Source organism: Chanos chanos, chromosome 7, assembly GCF_902362185.1.
Source record: "Chanos chanos chromosome 7, fChaCha1.1, whole genome shotgun sequence".
In the NCBI taxonomy this organism is placed as follows: Eukaryota; Metazoa; Chordata; class Actinopteri; order Gonorynchiformes; family Chanidae; genus Chanos; species Chanos chanos.
The window spans coordinates 20,973,354-20,987,989 of NC_044501.1; the positions used below are offsets into that span (position 1 = coordinate 20,973,354).

The 14,636-nt window shown below is 43.9% G+C and overlaps 1 protein-coding gene across 1 annotated transcript in view; it reads right to left on the reverse strand.

The window, feature by feature from the left end:
* The window catches only part of robo2 (roundabout, axon guidance receptor, homolog 2 (Drosophila)), a 330,740-nt gene that overhangs the window by 19,076 nt on the left and 297,028 nt on the right, over window positions 1-14,636 (reverse strand). The window contains exons 22-26 of the mRNA XM_030779068.1: window positions 14,130-14,405; window positions 12,762-12,887; window positions 7,072-7,231; window positions 5,006-5,269; window positions 3,601-3,809 (exon numbers count right to left, since the gene is read on the reverse strand). Of these exons, the coding sequence (XP_030634928.1) occupies window positions 3,601-3,809; window positions 5,006-5,269; window positions 7,072-7,231; window positions 12,762-12,887; window positions 14,130-14,405 (1,035 nt within the window). The remainder of the gene's footprint in view (window positions 1-3,600; window positions 3,810-5,005; window positions 5,270-7,071; window positions 7,232-12,761; window positions 12,888-14,129; window positions 14,406-14,636) is intronic.

A 14,636-nucleotide genomic window follows, 5' to 3' on the forward strand; every position in this document is an offset into this window, starting at 1 on the left:
ACACACACGCACACAAATATATACATACATACATACATATATATATATATATATATATATATATATAGTTTTAACCACTACTTTCCAAAAATACATAGTTTTTTTTCTTTTTTTTGATAGAAGGAAACCCATATTCATAATATGACCATATTTATGTGGCGCTTGTATGTCTGGCAAACACACACACACACACACACACACACACACACACACACACACACACACACACACACACAAATGCACACACATACACAAAAGGCAGATCCTGTTACACTAAAGAAAAGTTTTGGATCTAGACATGCATTGGATTGCTCTCTCATGTATCGGTAGCATTCCAGCGCGTGAGACACGTTGGGAAATCCCCTGTGTTTCTGATTGATCCTGTATTGCAAAACTTATGTGTTAACCAGAAACATACACCTGAAAGATGTGGTTTGGAAATGAAAAAAAGAAAGAAACAAAAAGGCCGCAGGAGACAAGCATAGTCCTCTAGTTTTTCCAAATGATAGTGGGAGTGTTAAGGAACTGTTCTCTGTCAGTCACTCATGTTTGCCCGCTCCTAATAAACCCTCTTTTTCTCACTGCCATTCTTCACTGGAAACAAATGTGACTTTGTTTTAAACAGTAGTGCAAGTGCACACGCGCACACACACACACACACACACACACACACACAAACACACACACAGACACCTGACACAGTGCTAATACTGTAGGTGCATGCAGATTGACGACAAATGTCTCATATCACAGTATATCTCACTATATCTCAGTACATCTCCCCATATCTCACTACATCTCACTATACTTACATTATATCTCAGTAGATCTCATCATGTGGCATTATATCTTTGGTCTGAAAACAGTCTCTTTATGTACAATTTTTTCAGGTTTTTAATCTTGCAGGGCTGTAACACATTTCATGTCCAACACACTGAACTAAGAGTGTTTTTTTGATTTTGTTCAACCTGCATCAACCATTTGTTTTGTTTTTGCCTCATTCTACATCACTACAAAAGGACTCACACTAGCTGACTTGCTTTCTTAACTAAAATCATTTTCTACATTCAGATTATTTTAAGCAACAGTCTGTAAAGGGAATGCATCAGTTCACAGATTACCTCCTGTACTTGCGTAACTGGAACTGTGTGAATGTGTCTGGAACCTTCTCTACTGACTTGTGATACTCCTGACTTAATAAAGCGGACTCAGTAAGGCAGTTAGTCAGGGCTGTAAGCACAGCTCCGTCATTCCCACACCAGCCCACTAAAAATCTCATTTACATCTCCACAACGCCCTCATCTGCATGTCGTTAACTCTCATTACCATTCCTCTTGATGACTGGATGTTGGGGGTAGTGGGGGACATTTCCCATATCCACTGCAGCTGTGTGATTAGGTATATGTATTCATTTTTAAACACGGTACACTATAGGAGAGCCCAATTCACGTAAGGCTCAATTCCTAAAAACTCAGCCACACAAACAAAAGTAAATGTAGCATTAACTCATCTGTCCTGGTATAGCATGCATCCAGTTTTCCTCTGTAACCTTACTGTAGGGCTCTGGTAATTAAGCACAACCTAACAAGGGAAGAAATATATGTGCATGTGTGTGTGTGTGTGTGTGTGTGTGTATGTGTGTGTGTATCAGAAACCACAGCAGGACAGCTCTATTTGTTGAAGGGCCTGTCGTCTTCTCGCCCAGGAAGCCCAGTGAGAGTTTGATGGGCTAGTTGTGGATGGTGAACAGATCCATTTCCATAGAGTGAAAAACAATGACCCCATCTATCAACCTGGACTAAACGGCAGGGCATTTCCTCAGCCCCCTGCCTCCACACGGGGCCCACGATAAATCTAAAGAATGACTGCTCCTCCATCCAGTGGCGCTAAGGCTGCTCCCCGACTGTATTTGGGGTTGCGGAGAGCGCGAGGGCAGCGAGGGAGACTCGGGTGAGAGATAAGAGGCGTTCAGAGTAATTCCATATGATGGGACAGATTAGACAGGGGTTTTATATATGTCTAAATACGTCGGCAGAATCCAGAGTCCAGGGAAGCCACCGCTCCATCACGCTGAGGAAAATTACCTTATAGCCCCGAAAAAGACAGGCCAAGATTCTGAACGAGTCTGTGTGCTTTTCTTTCTCCTTTTAAATTTATTTTCTTTCTTTCCCCCTCTGTCACTCATTCTTTCTTTGTTTTCACTGCCTTTTGAACAGCTTTTTGCAGTGGAAGCGAACACACTGTTTTCTCTCTCTTTGTATGTCTCTTTACCATCTCCCCTTTCTGAGAAACGAGGGCATTTCTCTTTTTCTCTTTCTTTTTTCCTCTCACCCACTCACACTCTCTATCCTTTCCCCATTTCTTTCCCCTTTGGCTGTTTCTCTTTCCTTTCCCCCTTTTCTTTTCCTTGCCTTTCCAGAATGCACTCACTAAAAACACAAAATCAGAGAGAGGAGAATGCCTTTCTGTTACCTCTCTCATGTGGACGGAGGAGAGAAATGGATCTCTTGTTTTCTATCCACTCCAATGTCATACCCTTCATGTGTCCCCTATGACAGCCGGCCATAAAACGTTTCAATAAGTTGTAAAAATGAAAATGGTGCCTCCCGTCTGGGCTGAAAAAAGCTGGGACGTGCCTGGGATACATTTCGAATCTCTCTGGGAAAGAGACGGGTGGCTCTGGGCGTGTGTTCAAGGTAAATCTCTCCCTCTCTCTCCATTTCTCTCTCTCCTCCACTTTCTCTTTTTTTTCTTCTTTTTCCATCATTGGCCTTTTTTAAAATTCATGACCTTCCTTATCTCTTTCTGGAGCTGTAATTATAATTCTGTGCGCCCCCCCCTCCCCCCCTCACCCCCACCCCCAAACTGCCTGAACAAACTAGATTTAAACGTTCATTTTCAGGTAAGAGGAAAAAAAAAAAAAGAAAACCGCAAACCTGGTAATGATGTTTACAGCAGAGTTGGGTGTAATTTCATTGCTACTGTTTTCCTCACAAACACAAACAACGCTTCCACCTGACGTACAGCATGTAAACAAGTAGAATCACTGGCGATTCCTTTACAGGCACACACTGTCAACAAAATCTCAAATTAATGGCTGAATCAAAACGTGTCAGCGTCAGACCGCGCCGGGGCATAAGCACCCTCCTATTTTCTTTGTCTTATCTTTACACAGCACATGTGTTTTTAAACTGTAATTTTTTATTTTTTTTAGATATGCCTTCTCGATAAGCGTTTTATGATCTTTTCCGAGCGAACGCACAGCAAGAGGCAGCCTTTCCTGCTTGCACTTCTCTCCATATAACAAGGGGCCAATCATCATTTTTTTTCCTCTTTATAATACATAATCTGCTCACAATGGTGTCAAGCTGAGCAATGCAATGAATCAGACCAATTTTACATTCCTAGAGTGAGGAAGAGACCGCTGTGATAATTACAAAAAAAATTAAATGGAAACGTCTGTGGTGTTTGGCATTAACAGTGGAGTCAGTTGTAATGTGAATATAGAGGCCAACTTCTTAAAGACTTAATAAATGGCTTAATTGTACAGATGTACAAGTACAGTGACACAGGGGTGTTAATGTGCGCGACCGGACTTACCCGTCACTGAACTGTCTAAGTTGTCCATGCTGGAGCCAGGGGTGTGCTCAATACCACGGAGGGGCTGCGACATCTCGTAGCCTTCGTCTTCATCCTCATCATCGTCTTCATCGGGGAGGTCTGTCTCGAGGTCAGATACGAGGGTGCTAGACACGTAGCCCACCGGAGGTGCGGGGGCTTGTGGGGGATAAGGCCCCCCCTGCATGTGCCTACACAGAATAAATGAAGGAGAGAGAGAGAGAGAGAGAGAGAGAGAGAGAGAGAGAGAGAGAGCATCAACACGCTGGGTTCATTTCCATGGCAATATGAGGGATGAGTACACCCATCAAAAGAAGACAAAGAGTGTCAGCAAGTGACAGCACAGAACCAAAGGCAAATGCATGAGGTGTGTGTGTGCGCGGAGGGGAGGGGTGGGCTGTCAAACAAATTTGGAATGTTCCGAGTGCGTTACGTGTCACGTCTCGGTTAAACTAGGGACAATGCGACTAATTCTAGGGCGCGTTCCTTTGCATACTAACACAATGACCCACTAATTGCGTCTGAAGAGGCTATTGCAGCACGCCTAGCCAGGACACTGCTGTCACAGCCGTGACAGGAAGCTCTGAAGACAGCCCTGCTTATGTGAGTTTGTGCGTGTGTGTGTGTGTGAGTGTGAGAGAGTGTTTCACTGTGTTTCTGTTGAGGTGGTCTGCATCAGGATTTGGAGGTAATTACAAGCTCTCTCCTCTTGTTAGAGACGCACTCAAAGTAGCGTCGTCATTACGCGGCTAACGTGACATCTCGTCTCTGACAGGCGGCGCCTGATGCCTGGATGTACACACTAATGAATGGATGCCACGTTCTCCCTCTGACACGGGATCAAACACCGCCTTCGTTTGCTCTGCATGAACGCCATAAGAAATGGAACGCTGCACACACCCGCTCTTCGAAGGAAAATAGGTCTAAACACGAACGAAAAAATCCTGTTTTCCCCCATCAAGCGACACGCTTTAATTTCTCCCTGACTTCAGATCTCCTACAGAGAGGTCATAGATGGATTAGATGATCTGGATTACATTATGACATTTGAATTTATGACTTATTTCAAACATAAAGGAATAAGTCATAAATGAGCACAGATCCAATATACCGCTTATTATTTCAAATCTTAATGCCTGAACTTTCATGACTGCACTGCTTGATGTAAAAGCTCAGATCAAACATTTGTGCATTTAAGACGAGAGAGAAAGGACAGAGAGGAAGGGGGAGAGAGATGACAAATTCTCAGTTAAGTATACTCTGTGTGTCTGTGTGACTATCTATCTATCTATCTATCTATCTAGTGCAGGAGAGAGAGAAGTAAGAAATGATCTGACAGCAGGTGTGTAAATGCACACTGTGAAGCCCTGTGTGTCTGAGCTCCTACCATGTCTGCTTGGCCATGTCCAGTTGGTAGGCCCGGGTCAGCTCATCCAAATGGGCCTGGAGCATGGGCTGCATCTCTTCTCTCGGGGAAGGGGTCAGAGTGGCCGTGGACTGCTGGCCGAAGGACACCGCCGCAGGGGAAGATGCTATGCCCCGGACGGGAGGAGTAGGCACTCGCTCCTCCTCTTCTTCCAGCTCATCCTCCAGGCCCTGGTGGAGGTAGGTCTGCACTGGCATCGGCGCTCCCCAACCATCACTCTCATAACTGAGAGAAACAAAGAGAGAGAGAATGGAGACCATACTGAGAGAAGAATACAGCATTTAAAGGACTGGGACCTTGTCCAGCAAAACCTGAGATGAGCTTCAAAGAAGGGAGAGAGAGAGAGAGAGAGAGAGAGAGAGAGAGATGTGAACTGAAATGGAAAAATTATTTCAAGTCTATAAACTAGTGCCTGTTGGAGAATTCTTTGTGATGCTGTTTCAGTCTTACCGAAATGCATTAATAATATCTATTTTTTCTTCCCATATCAGGTCAAACAGAAACAAAGTTTGCTTCTCTTCCCTGACAGTTAAGGACAGACAATACAACACTAGGTCAAATCAAACGGCTTCTCTCATTTTGAGATTTATTTTTTTTTTTTTTTGTCTTTTTTTCATTAGAGGTGTTCTGCTGGAATGCGCCCATCGCCTCCGTTTCGCCCCTGAAGCGTGCTTACACGTGCTGAAATCATTTTGCTCATAAAGCCCATGTTCATTAAAGGAATTTGTCAGCACACACCTCACAGGACATAACAGTTTTAATCTGTAGCCGTTAAAGACAGCGTGCAGATTTACGGTATAGAGGACTCCTCATTTGCCAGAGAGCCTATTAAGTCAGATTACTATCTAGGATGGAAATTAATGGGGTGGAAAAGCAAAGCACACCTCTCAACCAAGGGAATTCAATACAGATCACCACCTTCACATTATCACACAAAAGCTTTGCAGCCATGGAAACACGTTGGGAATTTTTACAGAGCGGTAAAATTCATTAAATTGCCGTTGTTTGGGGACACGAACAATTTTTCAACATTAGCGTAACATGCTGTCTGTACCATAACAAAAATGTTTCTTTGTTCTTTGACTGGAAACTTTCTTCGACTGCTCTAAAGTGTCTCCTGAAGAAAATTCTGCTAACAGCCGGCATTTCTGTTTGTGACGGACGGTCGTGAAACACAGCAGTGACTTAATGGTGAGGTCTGCCTGGTTTCAGGTTGCATTAAAGGCGCTTGGCCGATCCTAAAGTCTGTTACTCAATGTGATTGAATACAGCTTTTGTTGAAAACTTGACACCATGGAAAAGGAGCATTGTCTTTCCCTCTTGAGGAAAATTGTTTTTTAATAGTGGAATGTCCCTGGATGGGACACAAATATGTCTGAAAAAATTTATGTCAGGGCAATTTAATGGGCAGTGTGGGTAGTAATGAACGCTAAGGCCATTTAAATAACACATTGGAGCGTTTTTAAAAGAACAGGAGAAATGTTACTTAATCTAAATATTAAAAAAAAACCTGCCATCTACTGGGGAAGAGCATGGCTATTCCCAACAACAGGTCAAATCTATCCCTGTGTGTGAATGAAACAGTGAGGTCAAATCGATCCTTGTATGTGAATGAAACAGTGAGGTCAAATCGATCCTTGTATGTAAATGAAACAGTGAGGTCAAATCTATCCCTGTGTGTGAATGAAACAGTGAGGTCAAATCTATCCCTGTGTGTGAATGAAACAGTGAGGTCAAATCGATCCTTGTATGTGAATGAAACAGTGAGGTCAAATCTATCCCTGTGTGTGAATAAAACAGTGAGGTCAAATCTATCCCTGTGTGTGAATGAAACAGTGAGGTCAAATCTGTCCCTGTGTGTGAATAAAACAGTGAGGTCAAATTGATCCTTGTATGTGAATGAAAGTGCTGCAGTTTTCTCTGCTTAAGCAGACAGGATGACGAGCACTGACAGTCTCTGCTCTGTCTCTGATAGGGAGATGAAAAAGTAGGTAAGACAGAGTGTGGTAGGAGCATTTCATCCATACCCTCCTCCGTCGTGGTGGTCAGTAGGATAGTGGTCCAGGTCAGTCCCAGGCAGGGGATGCACTGGAGGGGGTGGCAGTGGGACGTTGGCCCAGTTTGACCCATTAGCTTTAGTTGGCTTTGCACCTCCTTTGGTCTTCTTCTTTTTGCCCCCTTTCCCACCTTTGACAGAAAGAGTTTAAAGGAGATTTGGGAGAGAAAGAGTGGGAGAGAGAAGAACATCATAAAGAAGCATAAAACAGAAAAGCAAAAAACATATAAAACAGAAAGAAAACAACCACAAAAAAAAAAACAATTCATCATTTGCAAGTGCATATTGCATCATTACAGCACCAATGACTCTGACAGGAAGAAAGAGAAAGGGGGGAGAGAGAAGGGGAGAGAGAAGGGGAGAGAGAGAGAGATTTCCGTGGCATGTGTGCAGAAAGAGGACATTATCCTGTGAGACTGGAGGCTTCAGAGTGCCTCTCACTTGTTCTAGGGCTTTTCTTTGCACATTTCTGTGTACATACTGTCCCTGAGACAGTTTAGTACTCTCGTTTGTCATCTGTTTTTCTGTTACTGCACATAGTCAATACGTGGCACTGATTAGACTGACTGAAACACAACAAGAATCTCAAGGCCAGGCAGAGAAAGGGAGGTCTGGAGTGACTGATCTCCATAAAAGCTTCAAGGCTTTTTTGTGGAAAAATGAGACAGAGAGAGAGAGAGAGAGAGAGAGAGAGAGAGAGAGCGTGAGTGTGAGTCGGTGTGAGAAACTGTACAATAGACCGACATTCTCCTCGCTTCCGCCGTTAACCTCATCAGGGCTTTGGTTTCTTTATGAAATATCTCTCCCTTCAGGAGAGCAATATAACAGACGGGCACTCAGAGTCATCTGTGTGTTTGTATGTGGCTCAAATGACATTCAGTGAGGGGAGAAGGAGAGAGAGAGAGAGAGAGAGAGCGCGCTCCAGCCAAGAGCCTTCTCCTGCTCACCAGCATGATCCATTTAGGACAGAGCATTGTGCTCATCACATCTCCAATCAGAGAAGAAATATTCCTGCTGTTAGTTTTACAAGTCATAAAAATCCATCAGGGTTTCACCACTGAAGGGCCTAGCACTGCTAAAAGGGCATGTGTGTGTGTGTGTGGTGTGTGTGGGTATGTTTTTGTGAGCGTATGTGCATGTGTGTCTGTGTGAGTGTTTTTGTGAGTATGCATGTGTGTGAATGTGTGTGAATGTGTTGTAGTGTGTGTGTGTGTGTGGGTATGTCTTTGTGAGTGTATGTGCATGTGTGTGAGTGTGTTGTAGTGTGTGTGTGTGTGTGTGTGTGTGTGAGTGTGAGTTAGTACTCTGTGTGTGTGTTTGGGTATGTTTTTGTGAGCACATGTGCATGTGGCAGAGTGTGTTGTAGTGTGTGTGTGTGTGAGTACTGTGTATGTGTGTTATAGTGTGTGTGTGTGTGTGTGTGTGTGTGTGCAGTGTAGAGGTGGCAGGATTCATTAGTGGGCATTGCTGATGCCAGAGCTGGCAGACCTCACACGGCTGGCCCTGTTCCAGATCTGCCGACCGCAGCTCAATCCAGGCATAAAATAGCCCAAGCTGACACAGCCAGTCAGTCCGCCAAACACACTGGCACACCTCCACCACCCAGAATCCTCTCTGTCATCTCACACCGCATCTGTGCTTCTCCCTGCCAACCGCCCAAAAAAAACCCCTCTGCGCCTAAAAACTGCTCTGTTTCAGGGAAGCCCGCGCACCCCGTGGCCCCAAACAGGGCGCTATCCTTGACCACGTCAGACCTGACTGTATATGAAGAGCTCCTGAGTTCTCAAAAGAAGGTGGTTTTGATCAAGGTCCAGGCGGACTTCTGGCGCTGAGGAAAGAGGATCGGGCTGGGTTGTGAGGCATGGTGCAGAGAGAGGGAAAAGCTTGAGCGATGTTAAAGTAAAAGGGCTATTTGTCTTATGTTCATTGACATTTATGACGCCTTCCACAGCGTACCCATTAGAAAATACTCAAATCGGTACAGAGTCTGGCTCAGCGTTGCCTTATTGTTCTCACAGGATTGAGAGAAAGAGATAGAGGAAAAAAAAGAAAGAGGGAAAAGAGAGAGAGAGAGAAAGAGAGAGAGAGAGAGAGAGAGAGAGAGAGAGGTTGAGGATTGGAGAAGGATAGGGGTGTCAGAAGAAGACAAATAAAACAGAGCAGTAATAAAACTAATAGCAGCGGGCCAGAGGCGGGAGACACGGCGGGGGAAAACCAGAGTGGGGAAGTAATTGGGTTTCCTAATCGTTCCTCTGGGCTTGGCTTGGCTTTGCCCAATAAAAGGCAAGATGGTGTGATCGCTCAATCACTCCCTGACTCTCTCTCTCTCTCTCTGTCTCACTCTCTCATTTTATACTCTTTCTCCGTTCAGGAGCATCCATCAACATTGTAAATGAGGCTAAGCCCACAAACTGTCGCCATCAGCCAACGCAACTCTGGTCATTTAAAACATTAAAAACTAAAAAAAAAACCCAAAACATAATATTAAAAAAAAGACAAATAGAAAAGGAAAAAAATGACAAGGTTTTTGGCTGGAAGGGTTTTGCCCTATCACCCCACAGGCTCTGCCCTCAGAGGAGGACCTGAGCAAAAGGGGAAGAGTGGGCTTTTGGGGCCATGTCAGCAGGTAGAGTTGGCTGGCCTTGGGCCAGGCAGGTTTTATGTCGCAAGTCAGTGTTTAATGACTGATTCTTCACAAGAGTTACACTTTTATATACTCCACTCTCACAGATGCCCTCTTCTCCTGTCTCGTGAGTTGGACGAGTGGGAGGGTATTTGGCCACAAGTTCACAGAGAAGCTCTACCATGTTCTGGTGATGTTGTGTGAGAACAGGCTGGGAGTTCATGCAAGAGTGTGTGTGTGTATCAGAGATATTGTGACATGTCCGAGAGGGAATCCGTGTCAAAATTGGCAGGTTCTTCCCCTTACACACTGCAAATATGCATTTTCCTGGAAATGAATCTCAAACTGAAGTACAAGTGTGCTAAACACACACACACACACACACACACACACACACTCTCAATTCTATGTGGAAAGGTGGCCCATGTTCCTATGCACTGTAATAATAAATGCTTTTCAACCCCCCAGAGGAGAACTTCACTAGAGGCCTGAACAGCCACATGCTCATTTTCCCCTTTTCTCTCTCACATAACCCAGAGAACAGAAGAGCAACAACAGTCTAAACAGTGCTCTGGGCTTTATTTTTCTCTCTCTTTAAACTGTGTGAAACCTGAGAGTGTCTTTTCAGCTTTACTCTTTTTCAAACTAGCAGACAGTAGCTAACATCTTTGCCACATACATTTGCAGACAGCTAACCATCAACAAAGTAAAGGACACTGAAGAAGAATTATGGGGGAAAATGCAGCTGTGTTGCTAACACCAGACTCCAGTAAATGGAAATGTCCAGTTTGAATCTTTCTGTAGGCTGTTACCCTCAAAAGACTAAGCAATACACTCACACTAATGTAGTCTGTATGGTGTTGTGGACAAAGATATTTCTGAATAGATCAGCAGTGTTAATGACAGGGCTGGGGAGGAGTTGAAGAACCCCAGTAGTTTTTCCACAGCACCTTAAAACAAAGCGTTAGTGTTAAATAAGGCGTTAGCTAGAGGGAGAGTCTCTGCTGCTAACAAAAAGAGACAGATTAAGCACTGAGCAAAGAGCGAAGAGTTGCAATTACTTACACTACCCAGAGGAGCACAAATTGCTTCCAAACAGGTAGGAAAAAACACATCTCTCTAATTGTGCTCTTTATCAAGGTTTGGCCAGGCAGGCTAAGTACCAGGCAAGGTAAATTTGAATTCTAATCAGAAGCTTGAAGCATCGAAAGACTATGTTTAATTCCTCGGCAGTACAGGTCAAAACATCCCTAGGCTAACAAAGCGAATACTTGTATTAGTTTGGGAACAATCACAGTCAGGATCCTCTTTGGCCCCTTTGCTCTGTAAATGCAAATGCAAGGTCTCCCTCAGCCCTGTCCCACCTATCTCTGCATTCTACAGGCAGCATGTCTCTTTCTCTTTCCCCTTCACCCCCCCCCCCCCCCCTTCTAAGTCTCTCTCTCTCTCTCTCTCTCTCTCTCTCACTCTTTCTGCCTTGTTAGATCATTCTCTTTTCCTGTTAAGAGTTAGTATAATGTGTATATATGTGATGTAATGTGTGTATATACAACTCAATTCTTGAGGTTTTATTTATTTAGTAGTTTAGCTGGTAATGTATTTGACCTAAGCCTCTGCCCTTCATTTTGGGTCGACACCATTGAGCCCAATACAGTGATAAAGGCACTTCTGCCAAAAAGCCTGACGTCTATGTGCTGTGCATTACAACAAAACAGAGAAACAGAGAGAGCGAGAGAGAAAGAGAGAGAGAGAGATGAAAGGGAGAAGGGAAAATGGGGTCGTCTTTGTGTCCTATAAGTGACATTATAATTTTCAGTACATGAGTTTTATTGTAGCAAGGAACCATTAGAAGTGAAAGTAAAAAGAAGATTTCCAAATGACTCAGTCCAACCATGCGTGTCGTGTGTGTGTGTGTGTGTGTGTGTGTGTGTGTGTGTGTGTGTGCATGTGTGTTTGTGAGACCCTCCAATGTATGGATGAGTCGTTTTTTCCATTTTTTTTTCTTTTCTTTAATCTTTAATCTGAGGCATTTTCACCCAGAAAGGGATAGCACACCCTATGGATTTCACAGGAAACAAACGCTCATTTTCAAAAACATGTAGCATATTATAACAGCACAGAAGGAACAGTTTATATTTAGATTTTTAACAGAGTATCAAATATTTCTGCTGTGAGTGGATTCTCATACAGAAAGTCAGACAAAATGACATCTCCATGAACAGAAAGGCGAGTATTTGTGTAGGTAAGGCCAGTGAGTTGAGCAGGGCTTCAGAGGTGCACATGTCGTCCTGTGTGTCAGTGTGAGAGCATTGTGATAGATGGTTGAAAGAGCAAAGCGACAGTGGGTCAGAGGGGAAGGGATCGTGTTAATTCAAACTCTTTCACATGTATGACTCATTAGTGCAATGATGCATGCAAACAAAAGGAATTAATCAAACAGTCAGTCAGTCAACATTTAAGAAAAATCACCCAGGTCCCCGAGTGAAAGCAGGCTGAACTGAAGAGCAGGACGTCAAAGCCACAAAGCCAAAACTTCACGTTTCTCTACTAAAAAAAACTACATGAATCCCTCCTCTAGACTCTTTATTAGACTGCAAAAGAGCCAAACTGCTAAAGTCTGAATGAGGCTTTTGCTCAGGGTGGAAACAGAGAGAAAGCTCATACAGGGTTTTGAAGAAGCCAAACAACTAGAGACCAGAAATCTGTTTTGGTCAGATCTGACCAAAGCTCTTCATTTTCCTAAGGTGCATCTGATCATCTATTAAAAAGGACTCCTTAATAGTTTAGAGAAAAGCCTCTACTTTACAGTAGAAAATCCACGTAAAAAATACACATTTAAAGACAATTATTTCAATAATGTCCTGCCATATGCATGGTTCATTTGACGGTATTTTTTTTTAAGTTAACACATCACTACAAACAGCCTAATTAATATTTTGATCAAACCGATTAACGTTTTCTGAAGATCGGTCAACTAAGCCAGACGACCAGGGGACTGTGGAGAAGGGACTGCTGGACCTGCCCGTGTGAATACCAACCTGACAGGCTGCCACTCCGCTCTGAACTGTTGTGGGAACTGGTGGTGCTGAAATCTTGTGACTGGTTGTGGGGCATTCTATTAGACAATCCGTCAGCCAATCGGAAGTCAGGCATGAAAAGGAGGGCTAGTGGGTTGAAGGGTACAAAGCACAAGTGGCATCAGGTGACAAGCAGACAGCGGCAGCGCATGCAGCACATGCAGTTAGAGCAACAAGCAAGCACTACACACACACACACACACACACACACTCACACACACACACACACACACACAGGGACACACACACACACAGGCACACACACACACACACACACACACACACACAAACCTGTGCACATACACATGCACGCACACACACACACACACACACACACACACACACACACACTAATACACCTATACATACACACACACACACACACACACACACACACACACACACACACACACACACACACAGATTGCTTCAGCTCACTCACCACCACTGTTTAATAAAGTAATCTTATGTTGATGATTGTTGGCTTTATTTGCACTAACTTGATTATTGTAATTTGATAAAACGGATGTCCATTAATCATCTGATCTTAGTATGTGTGCTTTTCTAAACTCTTCTAATTTCATTGTCTAAACTATGATGGAATCAAAAGACTGAAATCGGATATGGACTTTTCATTACATTACAACTGAATAGGAAAATACATAATTAATCATCTTTTGCAGAAGTGTGGAGAATGAGCCTGTTAATATGAATGTGAACATTGCTTTGAGTTATAAAACCAGCTGAACTATCAAAAACAAGTGTCATCAAGAAAAAAAAACCCACATCATTCAATTTCTAAAATTCCATCCAGCTTTCTTTTCCCGGAGCACAGAGAATACACTAGGATGAAGACAATAAAATTGAGGCAAAAAAAAGGGGGGGGGGTCATGTTTTTGTAACCCTGGTGAGAGATCTAAGTTAGAACGACAGCAAAGAAAACCCAGGGCTTTAAAAAGAAGCCACCTCCACAGAGAGAGAAGTTTGGCGTTGAATCAGCCAAACTTAGCATCAGACTGCTGAAGAGCCACACTAAATCTGTACTTTTGTCTAGAATGTTCTCTGGCATCAAATGACAAATCTCCTGCTGCGCTGTCCACCCTGCTGATCCAAAAGACAAGACGCACCCACGCACACACACACACCCACGCACACACACACGCACGCACACACACACACACACACATACATACATATACACACACACGCTTGCTCGTTCGCTCTGTCTCAAACACACGCACACACATACATATACACACATGCTCGCTTGTTCGCTCTCTCACACACACAGACACACACACACACACACACAGTCACGTGCAAACTCACTGTTATTGCAAGAGCTCTTGTCAGGCAGTGAGTAGCCCAGGTTGGCCATCTCTTGCTTTGCCTGAAGCGAAGTCTTCCACTGGGAGTCAGGCAGGTCAACGGCCAGTTCGTGGATGCTGTTGGAGTGGAGGATCTGGGTGGTGGCGTAGGGCGTAGCCTGAGAGGCCTGGCTAGGGCTGTTGAAACTGGCTTTAGTGGTGAAATCGATACTGCTGTAAATGGCGCCGTCTGAGAGCATGGTACCCGTCTTCTCAGCTTGTCCTGTGGGCAACACATCTAACGCAGAAAGAGAGAGAGAGAGAGAGAGAGAGAGAGAGAGAGAGAGAGAGAGAGAGAGAAAGAGGGAGAATTCATACATGTATATGTCTTTATATAAGCACATGTGGGGGTATGATTATATGTCAGTGTGCATGTGTGTGTGTGTGTTTGTGACAACATGTATGAAGGCTAAGAGAATGCGGTTGACTGCACATGTATGATGAGATTGGCCTAATGCTGTCCCTTTTC